This window comes from Meles meles, chromosome 10, assembly GCF_922984935.1.
Source record: "Meles meles chromosome 10, mMelMel3.1 paternal haplotype, whole genome shotgun sequence".
In the NCBI taxonomy this organism is placed as follows: domain Eukaryota; kingdom Metazoa; phylum Chordata; class Mammalia; order Carnivora; family Mustelidae; genus Meles; species Meles meles.
The window spans coordinates 24,374,881-24,395,539 of NC_060075.1; the positions used below are offsets into that span (position 1 = coordinate 24,374,881).

The 20,659-nt window shown below is 44.1% G+C and overlaps 1 protein-coding gene across 2 annotated transcripts in view; it reads right to left on the reverse strand.

Moving 5' to 3' along the window:
• The window catches only part of SND1 (staphylococcal nuclease and tudor domain containing 1), a 418,356-nt gene that overhangs the window by 335,289 nt on the left and 62,408 nt on the right, over window positions 1-20,659 (reverse strand). For both annotated transcript variants that reach the window (XM_046021639.1, XM_046021638.1), the window contains exon 10: window positions 20,099-20,212. In XM_046021639.1, the coding sequence (XP_045877595.1) occupies window positions 20,099-20,212 (114 nt within the window). The remainder of the gene's footprint in view (window positions 1-20,098; window positions 20,213-20,659) is intronic.

Here is a 20,659-nt window from a genome sequence, read left to right on the forward strand (position 1 = left end):
ACATAAGAAAGTTAATGTTTAAAAGAACACCCAAGCTACTGTCTTTTTCTATTAGCCTTTGCATTCAAAAGATGCTTAGGGGGTGCCTGCATGGCTCAGTTGAGTTAAGCTTAAGGATCTGCCTTCAGTTCAGGTCATGATCTCAGGGTCTGGGAGTCAGGTTCCCTGCTCAGCAGGAAGTCGGCTTCTCCTTCTCCCTCTGCCCCTTCTCCCACTTGTGTGCTCCTGCGTGCTCTCTCGCTCTCTCTCACTCTCAATTAAAATCTTTTAAAAAAGAGTGGCTCAGTTGGTTAAGCCGCTGCCTTCAGCTCGAGTCATGATCCCAGGGTCCTGGGATCTAGGGCTCCTTGCTCAGTGGGGAGCCTGCTTCTCTCTCTCCCTCTGCCTGCCACTCTGCCTGCTTGTGCTCTCTGTCTCTCTCTGACAAATAAATAAAATCTTTTTTTTTAAAGATGCTTAATGAATAAATGATACTCTTCCCTCCCTGCACAGAGACAGACATGTGTCCACTACAAACAAATGCAGCCAGTTACTTTCAGAGGAGATACAGAACATGTTTTGCCCTGACCCTTAAAACAACACTGGGGATCTGGGCTTGCAGACAACAAGGAGAATTTAATCATGGACAGCAACATAAGCACGGATTCACCAAGGAGCATTCTGCCAGGAAGGTATGTAAGTGCTTTATGCTGGCAAATATGAAGGGCTGGGGGGGCCGGGGTCAAGGGGTGGGGGAGGACGTGCATTGTGCATAGTATATCTCTATCTCCCCACTCAGAGGCTCTCTTCTGACCAACCTTTTATTACCACCATGATTTTAGGACTCAGCCCCCAAGTTCTGTGATCTATTTCCAGAGTAACATCTCAAAGGCCATCCTCATCAGCAACCACCTGAAGGCAGGTGCTGAAGAATTTCCAAAGCACCTTGGCCAGTGAATTAACCATGGCAGAAAAAGGCTCCCAGACCAAGGGGTCCAAGTCCATGTTGATATGTGGCATCTCTTCCATGGTTTTCCCTGGGATCTAGGGAGCAGAATGCTGAGTCTTATCCACTGATCTGCCATATACCCCAAAATGAGTTACACTGTCTGTTAGTAGGGACATTGGGGGTGGATTTATTGCCGCCCACCTTGGGGGAGGGACAGCTAGAGGCTTCATCAAAGCCAGGAAAGCTCACATCAGTCCCTTGAGGATCATGGCAGAAAGAAATCATGGCAGCTGTCTGGGCCTCAGAAAGCACCCAGCACAAGGGAGAAGCAAGTTATTAAAAAGGACAATAAAATAAATAAATCAGCCTTCTGGGTTCACATAAATATTTCACTGATCAGTTAAAGGACAGGAAAGGGAATATAGAAAGAATGCCTAACATTTAATGGGATTTGGGTAAAATATTACACTTTCTAGAAGTTACTCGAGTGTAGCAGGGAGTCTATGAGCTAAAATTACTTTCTCAAATGACCACCATACTAATTTCTTCCTCAGAACCACCAGGAAGGACCCATAGGAATGACACAGGATCAGAAAATGATGACCAGCCCTGAACCCATTCTTTCCCTTCCTGAAATTGCAGACACACTTCAGCACAAACCCAGCACTCTCAGTTTCATCAGAATCAAACCAGAAGGAGCCAATGGCACTCTAAGCTACACACCTGTGCACAAATTAAAGTATCTCCACTCACACTTCCTGTGGATCGGATCCAAGTAACCCTGGAAGAGTCCTTCCAAAGCTCTCTAGGCGAACAGGGAGTGTTTATCAAGCAGGAGCAGGAAGACACGGGTAAAAAGAGTGAACCCCACCCCTGGGGTCATACAGGGCACCACCTACAGTCAGAGACCAGTGACTCAGCTCTTCTCCCTCCACCCTCCCTAGTCTCCTGGGGTCCCCAGACCATGTTTATCTGAAGAGACGACCCTCTCTGAAAATGATCTCAGTCTAAAAAAATACTAAACAGATGCAACTTTTATTTGGGGCCCTCTAAAATCCTACTGACAGATTCTCCCAGATACAGAGCTGATCCTTAAAGAAACAGCTTTCAGTGTGGCCAGGGCTCTGCTGCCAGCGGCTGAGAGAACACACTGGGAGTAAGGAGATGTGCCAGTCCTCAGCTTGGGGGTGGGGGTCTGCCAACAGCAAGGACTAACCTTCAGAGAAAAGACAAAAAATAAGTAGAAAGAAGAATGCAAAACTGCATGTGAACAGTTTACAGACTCTGACAGGGTCTTCTGATTATGTTGTAAAAGATGGTAGCCACACAAATAAAGAGCTCCTGTAACTTCTAGGTTGGTGTTTAAGAATACACTCTATGCTCCCACGGCACCCAGTTTTTAGCCGATAAAGAAAGCAGCAGCTGGATGGCTGAGTGACATGGAACACAGGTAGTACACTGTACCCGTGTCTGCATTTGTCGACAGCTGTCTTTTTGCCCCAAAGAATGTTTGTGGTGCTGACTGTAGCTTAGCAGCTCAAAGATTTGAGCCTTAACTCCCTGCCTGTAAATACCCTCCTCTTCTTGAGATCAAACCAGGCAACGTGGCCAGTGCTCGGGTTTCCCACATGGAGCGGCAGAAGGGCTGTGCAGAACCCCCATTTGTCTCATTTCCTGCCAACCTTGAATGGGCGGCAGCCTCCTCCCCAAGCTGGGGCGTAGCATAGTCCTTTAAATTAGCAACAGTGATTTTAAAATCTGCCGGTCACCAGTGCTGTTGCTTTTTAATTAAATATAACTGTTTTACGCACACTTTCTTGTGGGGTAATTGTTTTTAATCACAATAGCGTGCAGTGTAATCGTGCCAATACTCACAAGTCCATGGCACTGTGGAAGTCCCTGACAGCAGCTCACGCGATGCAACAAACACTGCAGGCCACACCCACAAAGCTGCCACGGAGCCTGTGTGTTTCCATTAAAGTGTCTCATCAGATCCCAGCCGGGCAACAGAAAAGAACAGTGGTCCCCAGGAGATTTACCATCTACTCTACCCTTTATTTCAGATGTAGCAAGTTCAGCTGTTGGGGGGAGAGAGCCATCCTGGCAACAAAACACAAAGGGCCTGGATCACAGCCCACCCCTAAATAACACAAACAGAAAAGGAATTAGGTGATTAGAGAGTGTACTGGCAGTGGGGTTAAATATCAGTCCCTGTGGGAACATATATCTTCTATTCTACTATAGCCCAACTTGCCCAAGAGCTACCTCCGATCTGAATGGAGCATTTCATACTTCCTTTTTCAAGGCAAGTTTTCTCTTTGAAGAATGAAGATGGAACAACTATAAAAACTGAAAATAATTTATAGACACAAAAATTAGTGGAAGCCGATTATGGTACATCTACGTTTTTTAAAAAACTGCACAGCCATCAGAAATCTTGTTTTGGAGGAGCGCCTGGCTGGCTCAGTCAGTAAAGCATACAACTCTTGATCTTGGGGTCATGAGTTTGAGCCCAACAGTGAGTGTAGATATTAGTTTAAAAAACAAAATCTTTAAAAATCATGTTTTGGGGTACCTGGGTGGCTCAGTGGGTTAAAGCCTCTGCCTTCGGCTCAGGTCATGATCCCAGGGTCCTGGGATCAAGCCTCGCATAGGGCTCTCTGCTCAGCAGGGAGCCTGCTTCCCTCTCTCTCTCTCTGCCTGCCTCTCTGCCTACTTGTGATCTCTCTGTCAAATAAATAAATAAATCTTAAAAAAAAAAAAATCATGTTTTGGAAAATTACTTAAAGGCCAGAAGAGATGCTTCGCTATAAAACATGAACACAAAGAAGGTGAAAAGTCCAGGAGATATTAACAGTGGTGATGATGCCTCTTGACAGTAAGATTTAATTCGTATTTTCTCCTTTAAATTTTCAAAAGCCTATTAAATAAATATGTTTCACTTATAAGAAGGAAAAAATATTTAAGGTAGAAAATTCAGATGAAATCAGAAGCCTAAGCCATCTATCTGATGGGGTTAGTACATGAACATTAAATAGTGAAAATAATGAAGTATTACAGAAGTAAATGCTCGCAGGTTCAGAAACCTACACAAAAACAACTAGTGTTGAGACTCCTTATTAGAAAAGAATCCAATCTCTTCTCTCTTCATTGGGGTTGGCCTGACTGTTCTACACAATGAGATTACTGCCAGAAAAACTTCCTACAGGAGACAAGAACACTGAGAATAATGTTCAAGAACAAGAACACCCACTTTTCTGAAGCTAAACACCCATTCAAAGGATAAATTAGAATCTCCCAATAAAAATTATGGTACCTCCAAAATGGTTGCAGGAAATATTTAAATTTGTAAAAACACACTGAAATAAGAAAGCTTGTGTTATAAAGACAACCAGGAGCAGCTTTTGGTAGATGGCAGAAATCCTGAGAAACAGGAGGGTGGAGAGAAGCTGCCGTAGCCATGCCTAAGGGAAAGGGTCACTAACCCAGCCCCAGCAATGTGAACGTTCATGGGGCACATCTGGAGACCTGCGAAACAGACATCTGTTAGAATCCTGGATCTTCCACTTACCAGAGAAGAAAAGGCCTTGGGCAAAACTCTTCTCTTCCCAAGCATCTATTTATCTGTTGAACAGGGATGGGAATGGAGACAGTGCGTACCCTGTCCCAGGGTCTCATCCTCTGCATGAGCCACACAAGCACCCAGGAGACCTCAGCCTTCCTCCGTTATCCAGCAACCCTCTTCACTTTGAATTCTGTAAATAATAAACCAACTCCCTCCATAAGAAAGAGAACGGTCTCAACTATCAGAACATTCTGGTCTGTCTGGCAGCTGGACTTTACATCATAAATTAATAAATCTACAAACAGACTTTTAAATCACATCTTTGTGAGTTCACTTAGCCCACATCAGTTAACCAGTCCAACAGATGGCATTTCGCAGCCTCTAAAGCTCAGAGCTGACCTACAAAGCAGCCAAGCTGAGTAGAAGACTTTCTGTAAGGCCTTTAAAAAATGGACAAGACTTCCTCCCCTCCCCACAACACTAACCCTGCACCACGTACTGCTGAGCACCTGTCACGATTCAGAAGGCACACTACGATTTCGCTATGCTCTATCCGGAACCGTGACCAAACTCTGGCTCCTCCGAAGCACCTGTATTTTCTTCCCATGATTCGAGGGCTGCTTGCACACGCTCAAGGCAAGCACAGTCTTTGTCCTGCACCCTCTTCGCCACCCTACCAGGCACGGTTAATATAATGGCACACGAGGTGTGATGTGTGACCCAGAGCTAACAAGGCACCACTTCATAAATCTTTACATTTTTTATCAGGAAATTCACCCAGAAACTGTGAACAGACCACACCGAAGCATCAGCTCAAACCATATATAATAAACCCCAAGAAACTCCCCTATTCCCCCAGACAGCCCTGTTCTCTGAAGCAGATAAATGTCTTCAGGCAAAACTCTATCTCCTTTCACTGGAATCCTCAGGAGATGTTCTAAGCTAAGAAGGGATACGTCTGGTTTGCAGTTGGCTCTGAGACCTGGGGGAAGAAAAGCTCATACAGGAAACAGCAGAGATGTTCCTGTGTCTAAGTCTGGCTCCAGGAAGAAAAATGATATTCTCGAGCCCAAACTCCTGGACAGCCAGCCCTGGTAAAGCCCCACCTTCCTATTGCTAGGAACAACAACCAAGAACAGCAGCCTCAAGCAGAAGTACAATGGAAACACCTGGCAAGTGTGAAAAATGAACTATCAGGCTCTAACCACAGAGATCCAAACACAAGTAGCTTCTAAAGCACCCTAAGAAAAACTGACTTTGCTTCTTCTCTAGGAGAAATGCTCTTACCTGAACTCACTGTCAGACTCAGAGGGGCACATACCTTTGTATCTGATCTAGGGCTGGGGGTTGGCGTCGGTGGGGGTGGGGAGGAAGGGAACCAGGAGGAGAAGGGCAGTGGCAGGACCGGACACACACTGCAAGTCGGCTGTTTAATCAAAAGATATGGCATCAACAGGGATCCACTTACTCTCTGTCCTTGGAGTAGTCCTGTGCAAACCCAGAAAGCCAGGGCTCATTTGTAGCAAATGAGAAGCAACAGTATTAGCAGCCATATTTGCAGTGAATCTCAGTCAACAATCAAACGATCTGCCCCTTGTAGGACTTCCTATTAGGGGATACCTTTGAATCACACACACAAGTGTAATTTGCCTACCAGGGAAGCAGAGAGAGGCAGAAGAGAGATGTGCCTGGGTTAAACAGTCACCAGAAAGAGCGAAGAGCCCCTATTCCCCAGCTTCTGAACTCAAGTCACTTCAGTATCACCACAATGCTGTAAGATCTACAGAATGAGGATGGGAGGGTCAAAAACCACCTCCTTACATTGTACATCCTCAAGTCTCCAACTGCATTAAGCTCTCTGACCCCTACTACTGTGTGGGGCTCTACATCCCTGGGTTAGCCATGGCAGGTGACTATGAAATTACAGAAAGACACAGTTACTGTGGAGTTAGGATGAAAGAAAAAAAGGGAAATAAAACTATATATTCTTAATTCTCTACCCCCTCTCATTACTCCTGCCCACCACCCAAGATACGAAAAATGAGGAGCAAGCTAGAGAGAGGGAAGGGTGTTAAGATGACAGTGAAAGAGGGAGCAAGAAAGCAGTTGGGGAAAGTATCTGAAGCCACAATTGTATAAGGCCTGTTTCCTCCCACAGGCAGCATGGAAGAAGTGGAGCTCTGAAACCTTCCACCACTAGTTATAAACAGGAAGAACAACACTGACATCACAAATGACAAAGATTCCCTCCGTGACCAAACTCTACTCAGGCTCCTCTTAACTCCCTTCTCAACTAGGCCTGACTTCTGGGCACTATGTTCATCTCTGCCTTGTCCAATTCTGCCAAAAATCCTGCTAAAAGTCAGCTTGGCCCAAATTCCCCACCCTTGATATCTGATTACTCTTGATATCTGGTTGGGTTCCTCAACCTTCAGCACCCCCACCCCGCATCCTGCTCCTTGATTAGAAATTCCCACTTGTCTTTGCTATACTCAGAGTCCAAGCTCTCTCCCTCCACTTCAAAACCCCACTGTGGATCCCTACACCTGTCACAGTGGTGACAGAACAGGTGTACCTTACTGCTCTTTAGCAAGTGTCATACATAATTTTAGCACAAGCCAAAAGAAGGAAAACCTGCCCGACTGCAAGCATACCACACAGGTTCAAGCACTCCTCTAAAGGCAAAGATTTGTCTGCAATGAGGAGGCACCTTCTTCCAATGAACATCAGCTAAATTTAGAGATTTTGCCAAGAAAGGTATAAACTTATGTAAATTCTAGGAGTGGAAGGATACTGGTCTGGCTTAAATTGAACAAATGTAGTTTTCTAGAACATAAAAATTGCATTTAATAAAGAGCTTAAATGTGGTTATCCAAGAAAACTAGAGCAACCCAGTTTGGTTGCTGTCAATGTCATTAGTGAATTCAGGTTAAAGGTGCCACTCCTGGGGGCGTCTGGGTGGCTCAGTCAGCTAAGTGTCCAATTCTGGATTTCAGCTCAGGTCATGATCTCACGGTCATGAGATCAAGCCCCAGACTGGGCTTCAAGCTCAGTTCAAGTCTACCAAAGATTCTCTCCCTCTCCCTCTCCCCTCAGCTCACACACATGAGCACATTCCAAATAAAATCTTTTTTAAAAAATTGGACCAAAAAAAAAAGGTTCTATTTCCAGCTAAACCCAAAGCAAGGCAGCTAAAGGGCACAGTGAACAGTGAACTTCAACAATGCTATGCATTTGTTTGCAGACTCATGGAGCATCCAAAACATAGCACAGAGAATTTCAGAGCAATATTCAAGACCAGGGGGATGCAGGGGACAGCCACAAGCTCTTTGTAAGGTGTGCAGTAACAGGTAACAGAATGACCAAACCACATGTGCCAAAGTGACTTCATTCAAACCAAAGTTACAAACTCCCTGTCTGTACTTCAGGAGAGGGGTAGGAGAGGAGAATGGGAGGAACCACAGTGGGGGATGGGGGAGATAACTGAAAGAAACCCAAATGAAAACTGAAGGAGCAGAAGCACAAATCAATACTCCTACCATGCAGATACTTTAGAAATACTTTCAAGTCAAAACACAAAAGCAAACAAAGAACAGGCAGCAGCCTGTATTAAAATTTTTGAGAACCCTGAGTTGGGGAAGATACTGTGCCTAAGTGGAAAGGGGCAGCATCAGGCCACAAGCCTCTGGGGCACCCAGCTCTAAGGTGGGCACAGCAGCAAGGAGAGAGCATGTTTCCACCTGAACACATTCAATTACATTCCAGGACAGAGATCTTAAACACCACCAGCTTCTGCCCTCGGAATTCATTTCTCACTGGGTAATGAGGGTAAGAGATGAAAGGCTGTAGGATTTTTACGCTGAATTTTCAGTTTGTCAGGCTCCACCCATCCACCAGGTCAGATACCTGGGACTAATCTTTATCTTTTAGGATAGAGACATATCTCTCTAACAGAGCTCCAATGACTAATCTCTACCTGCTGTGTTTTATGGATGTCTAATAATAACATGGATAATAACATTTCCACTGTGGAAAACACAAGTACGGAGGTTCCTCCAAAAATTAAAAATAGAATTGTCATATGATCCAATAATTACACTACTGGGTATTTACCCAAAGAGAACGAAAACACTCATTCAAAAAGATATATGCACCCCTATGTTTACTGCAGCATTATCTGAAGTAGCCAAGATATGGAAGCACCCCAAGTGTCCATCCACAGATGAATAAAGTGGTAATATACATATATACAATGGACTATTACTCAGCCATAAGGAAGAATGAATCTTGCCATTTGCAACAATACGGATGGAGCTAGAGAGTGTAATGCTAACTGAAGTAAGCCACTCAGAGAAAGATTCATACCATATGATCTCACTCATATGTGGAATTTAAAAAACCGAAGAACAAAGAAAAAGAACAAAAAAACACCACAACAGACTCTTCAATACTGAGAACAAAGTGGTGGTTGCCAGAGGGAGGCGGGTGGGGGAATGCGAGAAAGAGATGATGGGGATTAAGATATACTTATCTTGATGAGCACTGAGCAATGTACAGAACTACTCAGTCATGACAGTGTATACCTGAAACTATGTTAATTAGACTTGAATTTTAAAAAATAACAACATGGAGCCCAAATGCTGGTACAAACTGGAGCAGCTTAATGGTTTTTCAATTGGGAAGCTGACATTTTTCTGAACTCAGCTATTACTGAGTCCAAGCACCTCCAGAAGAACTAGAATTCGGTACGCAAACAGGAGTGTCTAGACTGGAAGAACCATTCACTGCCCCGACAATAGACCGGAAGTGGGTGAGGGAAGGGGGTGAAGCCAAAAAGCTTTAACGGTGAGGAGGCAGCACCACAAGGGAATCTGCAGAGGAGGACAGAGCCTGGCCCAAGTGGAGGGAGGAATCCTGGATGTTTTCCAGAGAAAAATGTTGAGCTGTTAGTTTAATACACACGGAAAGAAATAGAAAAGGGCTGAGATGACTTCTTTTACCTCTACAAGAAGTTAAGAAATAAACAAACTGTTTTGAGTGATGTCAAGTCTCCCTCTTCTTAAAGTACAAACGGGCTTAATACTCCTGACTGTCCCAATGGCCAAAACCAGCAACTGGAGCCGCCTGCCAGTTCCCCTGTGCGGGACACAAGTGTGCGCACTCACAGCAGCTGTGCTACGAGGTAACAGTGGTAAAAGAAAGAGGGTCCAATAAGAATAGGGTGGACCACACAGCCTGCACGCCCCCCCCCTCCCCCCCCCCCGCCCCCGGACCCGCCCCAGGGACCAACCTCCAGCCAGAGCCTGAGGGAGCAGGCAGGCTGCAAAGGGAGCCCTGGGCATTCGGCACCTCAGCAGCCCTTCTGCAGCCCTTCTGCAGAGATCCGGCAGATCCACCTACGGCTTCTGCACCGCAGTGTTTCTAAAACAAGCCCCTCCAGCTGGATAAGCAGATGCTAAAGGCAGATCCATATGAATAAGAATGTGGCTTTCTCCTAATTCCAGACCACCTTATAAAAGACAACTGCACATACAAAAAAAGTCAAGCCTTCCTACTAGCCTCCCTAGTATTGATGAGAAAAATATCCTAAGAATGGTAGAGCTACAGACTCAGAGTCAAGTGTTGGTGTATTCTGCCCATCCCCCAGTCCCAAATTATGAACAAGGAGTAAATGACAGCCAGTGAGAATGAAATGAACCATCACCCAACAAACACTGAGTATCAACTATGTGCTAGGAAGGGAGTGAGCAATAAATGTGAAGAAATGAGGAATCTACCTGACCCAGAAAAACCTAACTTGGGTAAGGATGTGGGGTGGGAAGGGGTGGAGGGCTAAGGAAGGGTGAAAGCATTTTCTAGCAGAAACCAGAGGGGTGCCTGGGAGGCTCTCAGTCATTAAGCATCTGCCTTTGGCTCAGGTCATGATCACAGGTCCCTGGGACCCAGCCCTGCATCAGGCTCCCTGCTCAGCGGGAGGCCTGCTTCTCTCTCTTCCACCACCTCCCCTTGCCCCTGTTTGTGTTTCCTCTCTTGCTGTATCTTTCTCTGTCAAATAAAATCTTAAAAATAAATAAACAAATAAATAATAAAGCAGAAACTAGAAACTACAGGCATCCATTATGTGGGTTATGTAAAAATCAGGACAGAAGAAGAACCCAAATTCTGGTATCAATGTCTGAACCCAAAGGTGCAACAGATGCCCACAAAAAGAAGATATTTCTGCTCAGCCTCATGAAGGACCCCATACAGTGAAATAAGGATGAACAAGAGCCTATCAACTGACTCCTCTCTCTACAGAGATCCTCCTGTCAAACAGGAGTGGGACACAGGCCACCAACACAACACTGAACCAGCAAAGGCATTTGCAGCCCAAACCAGCCTGCTCTCACACTAGATGGTGAAATGAAGGCCTATGAAATGTGAACAACCCATAAAGTGGCCGGAGATTTTCAAAGAAGGGCCGAAATAGAAAGTGACATCCAAAATATGCCTAAGCAATAGACCTGTCATTTACTAGGGAAAAAAAAGCAAGCATCTGTGTCCTTCAGCTTCCCCTTCTAGTCTCCGTCCTGAAAAGCCTTTTCCAAAGCAGTGACATGAGATGATGCTTCTTCCTCCATAATCTATCATCCAGTCCGAAGTCTACCCTGTCATCACAATACACTCCAACTGGTCAGGATTCAAGATTTGGTTTCTAAAATTATGAACACTTTCTTAATAAAAATGACTTCCCAGATCCAAAGCACCTATAATACATGAGGATCTTAAACATTTGGTTCTTGAACCGAATCAAGTTTTCCCAGTAAAAAGCTAATTAGCCCACCAAGGAATGAAACCTACAGCCCTGGCCTGCAGAAGTAGAAAGCACTGATGACTGCATTAAACTTGCCTTGAATATAAATGTTATGCAAATAAAAGGGGGGGTAATTTATCTAAACACAGTGTAGGTAGCTCTGCAATCAGTATCTCATAAATAAAAAGAGAAAGATGAAGGGAAAGCTCTCTAATTGATTTTAAAATTAGTTCCAAGCAAAGAAATAATCTGACAGCCAACAAGGTCGACAACAGTAAAAAAATATATAGCCCTTGGGGAAAAAGCGCACCTAAAAACTCCAATGAATCAAGACACCTGGACTGCCATGAAGGAGATATTTGGGAAAGCCTAAATAAGAGTAGAAAGTCAACTGGGGACTAAATGCAACATTACTTAAAATCCTGAAATTAACCCCTCTGGTGGACTGAACCCAATCCATATTCTGCTAATGGAATGTCATTATGAGGAAAACCAGCGCCCAGAGAGGGGCAGGGCTACACTGAATCTTGGGAGTGGTGAAGAGGAAGCCATGTGTGACCTGGCCATCAAAACAAACAATCCAATTAGGAAGGAGGAAAAAAACCTGGAGTGCAAACACTCCCTCTCAGAACCTTTCAACACCAGGACACACTCCTCAAATTGGAATAACTATTAGCAGCAGTCAAGGAGATGAGCAATGGATAGGGTAAAAATGCAATCTATGCAGAAAAAGCAACCTATGTATTAGGTCTTAAACCTCAGCACATATTTTGTTGTAAACATTTATTAAATGCCTACTGTATTCACAGCACTCTGCAAGATTCCAGAAGAGAGGGGATATGAAGCTAAGAAAACCATTTCTGCTCCGGCCCCTAGTGGAGTTTAGGCTTCATAATAGAAAGCAGGCTGGACATCAATAAACAGGACAGGATGATACAGAGAAGGGAAAGACTATGTGTATGGAAATCTCTGGCCTAAAGGAGCTTTCAAGAATCAGGGTAAGAAAGACCGTTACCTCCACACAGCAGCTATGGTAAATGGTCACAGGACAGTAAATATGATGGTGCTGTCAACTCTGGAAACAACAGAGAATTACTGCAGCTCACAGGACTGAAAAGAGCCAAGAAATATGAACACACCAGCACTTGGAAGATTTAGATAAATTGAAAATATAGAACTGTGTAATAGTGATGATTAAATGAAGAGAGAAGAAAGAGAGGAAGATGGACTGAAAGAGGTAAATATATGGTTAGGGGAAGGATGAAGCACCAGGCCCCATGAGATTATTAAAATCCCACAAAAATTATTGGAAGGGGATAGGCAAAATCACGAGAAAGGGGATACATTAACTAAAGGAAACAAAAGAAAATATAATTTGTAATAGGGAGAAGAAAGTACATCAAAGGGAAACAGAGAGGCAGTTGCTGTCTTTTCCTAGCTATAATTCACTTACAAAGATCAGTGGAACGTATATTTTAAGGAACCCTGCTATCTACCCAGATACCAAATGTCTTGACCTCACAGAGAATCAGGCTTGCCCCCCAGTGCCCTCGCCAGCAGAGGAACAGGAATTAATCTTTTGAAAATGACAGAATACGTACATCCTGAATCTTAAATAGATGAGCTAAGACCCACCCACAGTCTCCGAATGGTAATTTTTTTCAGTCCTCTAACAAAGGAGGTTTCAAGAGTTCTTCTCAAAAATGCCCAGATCAAACAAATCGGAAACTGGTACAGAATGCCTCTGCCAGCGCTCTGACATATTCTACGTCTTTTGATCACATTGCTGCAGTCCCCAAGTCTCTCCATTGGAAACCAGTGAAATGCTACATCCATTTCAAAGAGCTTTTGCTTTTCTCCAAGGTCCTTAATGCCAAGCTGGAATCCCGCTCTAATTTGCTATTTGCCTTATGCTCCCAGTCCCAAGCCCGAGATCACAGTCAGTGGGTTTATTGGTTTGCCCTGGCTTCACTTGGGGACTGCGGCCCCACAGCTCTCTGTGGTATGCTTCTCAGTGGCAGCGTCATCTGCTTTAGGGTCCAGAGGGACCAGTCATCTTGCTTTCAGAAACCTCAACTGAAGGGAATAGGTTGAGAACCGCTTTTAATCGTGTCTAAATGGCAAAGCACCCTGGGGCCCTGTACAACAAATGGAGTTATTAGCACCCGAAACTGCCCTGCCTCTGAGAAAAAGCCCTTAGGAATCCCAGGGCATCACTAACGGGCCTACCTGCAGCTTGTCTGCCGTGACTGCCTACTGAGGAGGCCCTGTGGGGTCGGGCCTGGGAAACAAACACCTCCCAAGAAAGGCAGCAAGGACCCAGGGAGATGAGGCAGATTACAGCTGGAACAAAACACATCCTCTCGTGCCCACACCTGAATATCCAGAGACCTGCTGTGAAAGAACATTCTGTGTTAAGGAAGTTCCACAGGGAGGAGGGTGAAAGACAGGGAGATGGAATCAAATACAAGCTCAAAGCCTGGGGCTGTGAGGACTGGGAAAGGATCCAACTTCAGGTTTCCAGACTTCCCAGAGGCCTAGGCGGAAGGGTTGTGTGTGTGGATATGGGTGTGTGTGTGCACGTGCACATGCGCTCGCCCATGTGCATGCAGCCACACACATGAGAGAGGTAGAGAGGGCAAGTGGTGGTGGGGATGGTGAGGTGGGGAGGGAGGAAAAAAGAGGCTCTATGGATAAGGGAGTTTGAGGAAGAAGGCCCTGCAACTGAAAGCAAACTTTCCATGCTTAACACCCAGGAGTTGGATAAATTCTGTACCTTTTTCAAGGTAAATTCCAGCTTTTTATCTTTGCCCACTACAACAGCACTGTACAGGCCGAACCGACTTCGTGGGTCTCTTCATCAGATCCCAGAGGGGCTATATATCCTCTGTCATTAGCACTCCAAGTGTGACACAAAGTCACGGCAGCCCTAGACTCTAGGAGCACTAGGTTTCCCAGTCTCAGATCAAAGCCAGACACTCTCTGGGAAGTTCTAAGATTGCACAATGTGTTGTCTCCTCTTAAGCAGTAGCTCAGAAAACCCACAGCCTTTCTCCAATATTTAGCACTCGTTTCTTCGTGGCAAACAAACTACAGTATACCTTTGGAGAAACCCTGATCCTCAGGGTTTCAGGTCTTCAGGAGAACCATACATCAGTGTCCAAAAGGCACTCAGCCTGAAGGAGTGAAGATTCCCAAGGAATTGACACTGGATTCACCCTAAATAATCCAGAAGTATGACACTCCAGAAACAGAAGCAACAGCCTCAGACATCAACTCCAACCTTTGAGGAAAGTATTACACATCCTTGCTTTTAACTCTGTTACACTTTCCAGCAACAAATCCAGTTCTAACCAAAATCTGGGAGTAATGGCTACCCATGAATTCCTGGATATTATTAGAAAGCAGCTGCCTAGTAGGAAAACAGCTCCTTTGATCATGCTGTTTTGTCCAAAGCCCTTCTTCTGGCTGCATTACAAAGTAACCAAAAAAGAGGAGTGGAAGTATACAGTTAGCCTTGGGCAAAACCACCTTGCCTTCATGTCTAATTCAAGAGAAAAGAACTTGGCTCTGTGTTCAAAAAAGGAAAATCCAATTTGCCCAACTATCCCCACAATGTAGAAATGTCTCAGAAGAGCTATATAAGTTGATGACAGGTTATTAGAGGTTTTAGGGTTTGGTAAGATAAACACTGGAAGAATCTCCCCTCCTTACTTGAAGGGCAAACCCCATTGGGTCGTCATCTGGGAGCTTGTAGGGAGGCCTAGCCCACAGCAGGAGTCAATGCCGCCATCTGCCTGCCCTTGAGGAAACTCATGCAAAGACTTCCCCTTGCCTCTTCATCTACTCCTCCAGTTCCTTAACCTGTATCTTCTCCTACTCTGCTCTAATACCATAAAGAGTCAGATTTAGCTGTTTCCCTGTTTCAAAGTCAATGATCTCCAGAAGCAGAAGACAATCTCTCTGTGTCTCACTCAAGGCCCTCCATAGTTTATCTGTCATCTCCACATTTCTGTAACTACAAGACCATTCCAATTCCTGACATATACCCAACATTTTCACTGGAGATTCTAATCGGTCCTGTTCTAACTATGACAGCCACATATTCTTGTGCACGAGGGCACTGGCCAAGGGGACAGAGGCTGAATGGGAGCTGAAATGCAGCCACCACTCTGTTTGCCAAGCCATGTGCCCTGACAAGAGGCCACCTGGAAGAAGGGGCACCTCTAATTCACACAAGGAAGCCACACAGGCTAACAGAGGGCTCAGCCCCAACATCTATGCCTTGAGTACTTGACTGGACTCCCCTTGTAGTTACAAAAACGGTTTTTAATATTTCTTACTATGTACCAACCAGAATCCAAGGAGAAGCCCGCTTTCCCGGTCATTACATACATATAGCTATGGCTTCACTGGGATTCCCCAGGTGATTTTTATTCCTATACCCATACTGTAGATCTCTGATAACTTTAAGGTAAGCAGAGAGCAGAGTCCTGGGGAATTCTTTAAGTAGAAAGGCAAACACTCTGAATCCTCCTGTATAGAGACTGCTAAAGCAACATCCCAAGTTCTCCTTTAGTACTCCATTCACCCCCAGGACCCTGGTCAGCTGGGGCTTAGCAAAAGAAAAAGGAGAATCCTTGCAGATGAGTTTTCATCTAGCATGATCTTCTCTTATAAATGCAAATCACTTTCATGTTTTGTAAATGCAAGCCACCAACGCAAGAGTACTCAAATCCAAACATGCCATTCCCTAGTTTAAAATTCTTCACACAAAAATCTAAAAGTATGGCACACATTTTCAGCATGTGGCCTCTGCCCAACTCCCAAGACCATTTCTTACCACTCCCTACCATTAACTACCCTTTATTCCAGACATACAAAATACCCCCGAGTCTCTCTCTTTATCAGTATCCTGAGCTGTTCACAGGACATGCAGGATCTGGCCCTGTCCCCATTTTGACCCACACAGGCATCATACCACTCATGCAGTATCCACAGTGGCCATTCATTACCTCTTCACAAATTCACCCAACTCTTGTCATTACTGCTGTCTCATTTGTAAACTGTCTTCTCCCCACAGTTTACCAAGCTCGGTCCTAGTCACTGTTGAGGCTTTCCATGTCACTTCCTCCAAGAAGCCTTCCCAGATTATACACTCTTATAAACTCTAAACTTTTCTTTAATAACACTTCACATAAATGAAATTACTTGTGTATTTCCCCTACTAGGTTCTAAAGTTCCATAACGATGATTCCCTGAAAGTTTATTCCCTGTTGCATCGCCAGCATAGTATCTGGGGCAAAGCAGATACCCAGTAAATATTTACCAAGGATGACAAACCCAAACCCATTCATTTTAATTTCTATACTTGATCTTAGCCAAAAGGCCAAGAAGCGATTCATTCATTTTAAGTTCTAGCATGATTTTTTTTTTTTAAGATTTTATTTGACAGAGATCACAAGTAGGCAGAGAGGCAGGCAGAGAGAGAGGGAGGAAGGGAAGCAGGCTCCCCGCTGAGCGGAGAGCCTGATGCGGGGCTCGATCCCAGGACCTTGAGATCATGACCCGAGCCGAAGGCAGAGGCTTTAACCCACTGAGCCACCCAGGCGCCCGTCATTTTAAGTTCTAAACCGATGCTGCCCACTACAGAAGTCACCACCAACAGGCGGCTGTTCAGCTCTAGAAATAAGCTAGAACAAATTGAAAGGTGTCCCAAGTATAAACACCAGATTTCAAAGACTTGGTAAAAATCAAATCAAGTAAAACATCTTATTAACTTTTTACATTCATTTAATATTGAAATGAGTGGCACCTGGGTGGCTCAGTCAGTTGAGCATCCAATTCATGATTTTGGTTTAGGTCATGATCTCTGGATTCAGAGAGCGAGCCCTGCTTCAGGCTCCTAGCTCAATAGGGAATTGGCCTGAGATTCTCTCTCTCTCCCCTTTAACCCTCTCCCTGCCTGTGCTGGAGCACAAGCAGGCACACTCTCTCTCTAAAAAAAATAAATCTTTTTTTAAAAAAAGTTGAAATGATACCATTTTGGACATATTATGTAAAATAAAATGTATTAAAAAGGATGTTTTCAATATAACTAGGCAATTTTAAATAACAAATATAGTTCATATTTGTGGCTTACATTATAGATCTATGGAGCACCGTTGGTCTAGAAGTACCCTTTTGGGGCACCTGGGGGGCTCAGTGGGTTAAAGCCTCTGCCTTCAGCTCAGGTCATGATCCCAGGGTCCTGGGATCAAGCCCCACATCGGGCTCTCTGCTCAGCAGGGAGACTGCTTCCCCTCTCTCTCTCTCTCTCTCTGCCTACTTATGATCTGTCTCTCTGTCAAATAAATAAATAAATAAAATCTTTAAAAAAAAAAATAGAAGTACCCCTCTTCTACCTGCCAACTTCTCATCACTGAGCACTCAAGAGGTATGCTAGTTGCTCCTGGGGAGAAGTCTCTTGAGTGCCCACTGTAACTGGGTCCTTCACGGCACCCTCCACCATTGTACTCAAAGTACATTATGTTAACTTATTTCTTACGTGACTGCCTCATTAAAATCTTTCAAAGGAATTTAAAAATTTTAAAAAACATCACTCACTTCACCTAAGCCATATATATCATAGGCTCTTGCAGCTAAGCCTTATTCAAACTTTTTTTTTTTTTTTTTTTTTTTTAAAGATTTTATTTATTTATTTGATAGAGAGAGATCACAAGTAGGCAGAGAGGCAGGCAGAGAGAGAGGAGGAAGCAGGCTCCCCACGGAGCAGAGAGCCTGATGTGGGGCTCGATCCCAGGACCCTGAGATCATGACCTGAGCCGAAGGCAGCGGCTTAATCCACTGAGCCACCCAGGCGCCACTTATTCAAACTTTCTTAAAATGAAGTTAAGATCTCAGAAGTGAACAGAAGTTAAAAATAAAATAAAAAATAAGAGACAACCTACTTGGGTAAAGAATAAGAAATTCCATAAACAGGATCCTGGCTAAACTAGGAAATATATTCTAACAACTTCCCGCTATCTACTAGGCTAAGGGGAAATCCATCCATTACCTCATGAGGAGTTCCAAAGGATCCTGGAAAAACTAAAAATTCTCAGGAGTAGTTCCTATTACTCCTGAAAACCTGCTATTCACCCTACCTAAGCTACAGCATCCCCACCCTCCTTAAAAACTGCTTAAAATTCAGCTACATAGTCTACATTAACATAATGCTTTGGCCAATGATGCAGGCACAAAAATTAACGTTCAAGAATTTCAAAGTTGTGGTTGCTGTGGGAACCTTAATTCCAACTGCATGGCACAGATGCGAATCGTGGAGTACTCCCAATACTGATAAAATTGGAGATGTCTATTTACTCTGTGCAATGAGGCACAGCTACAGTTACTGAGAGAACCTTATTTTGGCATTTCTAGGCTTTCATGCATTTAAATTCTCAACCTTACCACAATACCATTTGCCGCATTAAACTGCCTCCTCTCTCGGGGGGAGAAAAAGAGAGAATGAACTGATTGGCCAGACATTCAAAGAATCCATCCTGTATATGTTTTTTATGCACGATCTGATTCAAAAGACAATCATGGTATTTTTATTTTACTCTTACGGGCTGTCTGTAAACTCTCATGCAAATGAAAACAGGGCATGAATTTTAACTCGTAAATGCACCAAGACATGTATACGTGCAAAACATCAGAAAAGCAAATATCCTGTCTTTAGAACTACAAAAGGGATAAATTACAGCATGGAGGACTAATGTCAACCACACTGTGCTTAATTTCTGAAAACTAGCCAAACACCCGCCTGTGGCACTGGCTCTCACAGTGGACCCAGTTCTACAACCAGTTCCACCCTGCAGTGATCAGAGGGTAAAAAATAAGAGTTGGAAAGAAGTCTGTAAAAGCAAGATATAACCAAACAAATTCAAGAAAAATTTTCATCCCTATCTCCAACCTCTCATAACAATGGAAAGGATGAGAAAATTTAAAACAAAACTACCTGTGGGGCGCCTGGGTGGCTCAGTGGGTTAAGCCGCTGCCTTCGGCTCAGGTCATATCTCAGGGACCTGGGATCGAGTCCTGCATCGGGCTCTCTGCTCAGCAGGGAGCCTGCTTCCCTCTCTCTCTCTCTCTGCCTGCCTCTCTATCTACTTGTGATCTCTCTCTGTCAAATAAATAAATAAAATCTTTAAAAAAAAAAAAAAAACTAACTGCAACTACGATTTTGATTCTAAACATTCTCAAAATTGATATACCCCAATCATATACACTGGTTAGACAAGCAACTTTGCTGCCAAAAGATCCAACAAATAGCACAAAACAATGTAACTATTAATTACCCTTACTACTTGCAACAGATAAGCAAGTGACCCCATAGAATATGTATACCAAAATTCATTTCTTCCTGGAATAAAACATATGGAACTTTCAAATCAAAATGACCAGGCCTTATAATCATGCACATGAGATACAGATACTTCTCCTCTCCTTATTCTCAGAAAAGTAAAATCTTGTTAATAAATAAAACTTAACCGCTGTCCTTAACCACTGCCCATCTTACCCAGCCCTAACTCCTCTCAAACCCTTTAGGGAGTAATGCCAGCAACCCCTGCCCAAGACAAAGCAGAGCAGTGAGTGTGGTTCAAGAGAAACTGATGCCTGCCCAACAATAGTTAGGCTGCAGAGATTAGGAAGCAATACCCTGGAGATTTCTTTTAGCATTCTCACACCTATGTACCATGTTTAAGTAAGTATTCTCCAGCACCTTCCCTTCGGTTTTTATAAAGAGGCTCTGCTGCCTCCCTATTCTCACCTGCGTGTTCTCCCCTTCCAGCCTTGGTGGCCGGATACTGGACAGGTGGATGGTCTTGTAGTCACCAGAGTTCAGTTTCACGACAATGGCATCTGCATTCAGCACCTGCATCACCTGTGGGCACAAGGCAAAAATGCTTAAACCTGCTCCAATGGCCCAGACCTCCCAGCACACACGGTAAGGAGCAAGACCCACCATAGTCATAGGGAGAAAAGTCAGATCAACAGCCACGTGGGGGTAGATCCAATAACGTCCTTCACGGTGCAACGATGTTGGAGCAAACAGTGCTATAATTATCAATCCCCAAAGACCTTGTTATGATTTCTCAATGAGGCAGCATAAAAATGATCTTTTTTATCTCTTACCCTGACCAAAACTTGTGGTTAACTACAAAGCTTACCGGACATCTAGTCTCTATGTTATTCAAGATATTCCTTGAAACAGGTTCTAAACTAAAATCAAATCCCTAGCTCAGTGTGAATCTAGGAAAAGAGGCAAGGACTGGATGAGAAGACATCAGCACCAAATGAGAACCAAAATAGGATGCCCAAAAGAGAGCAG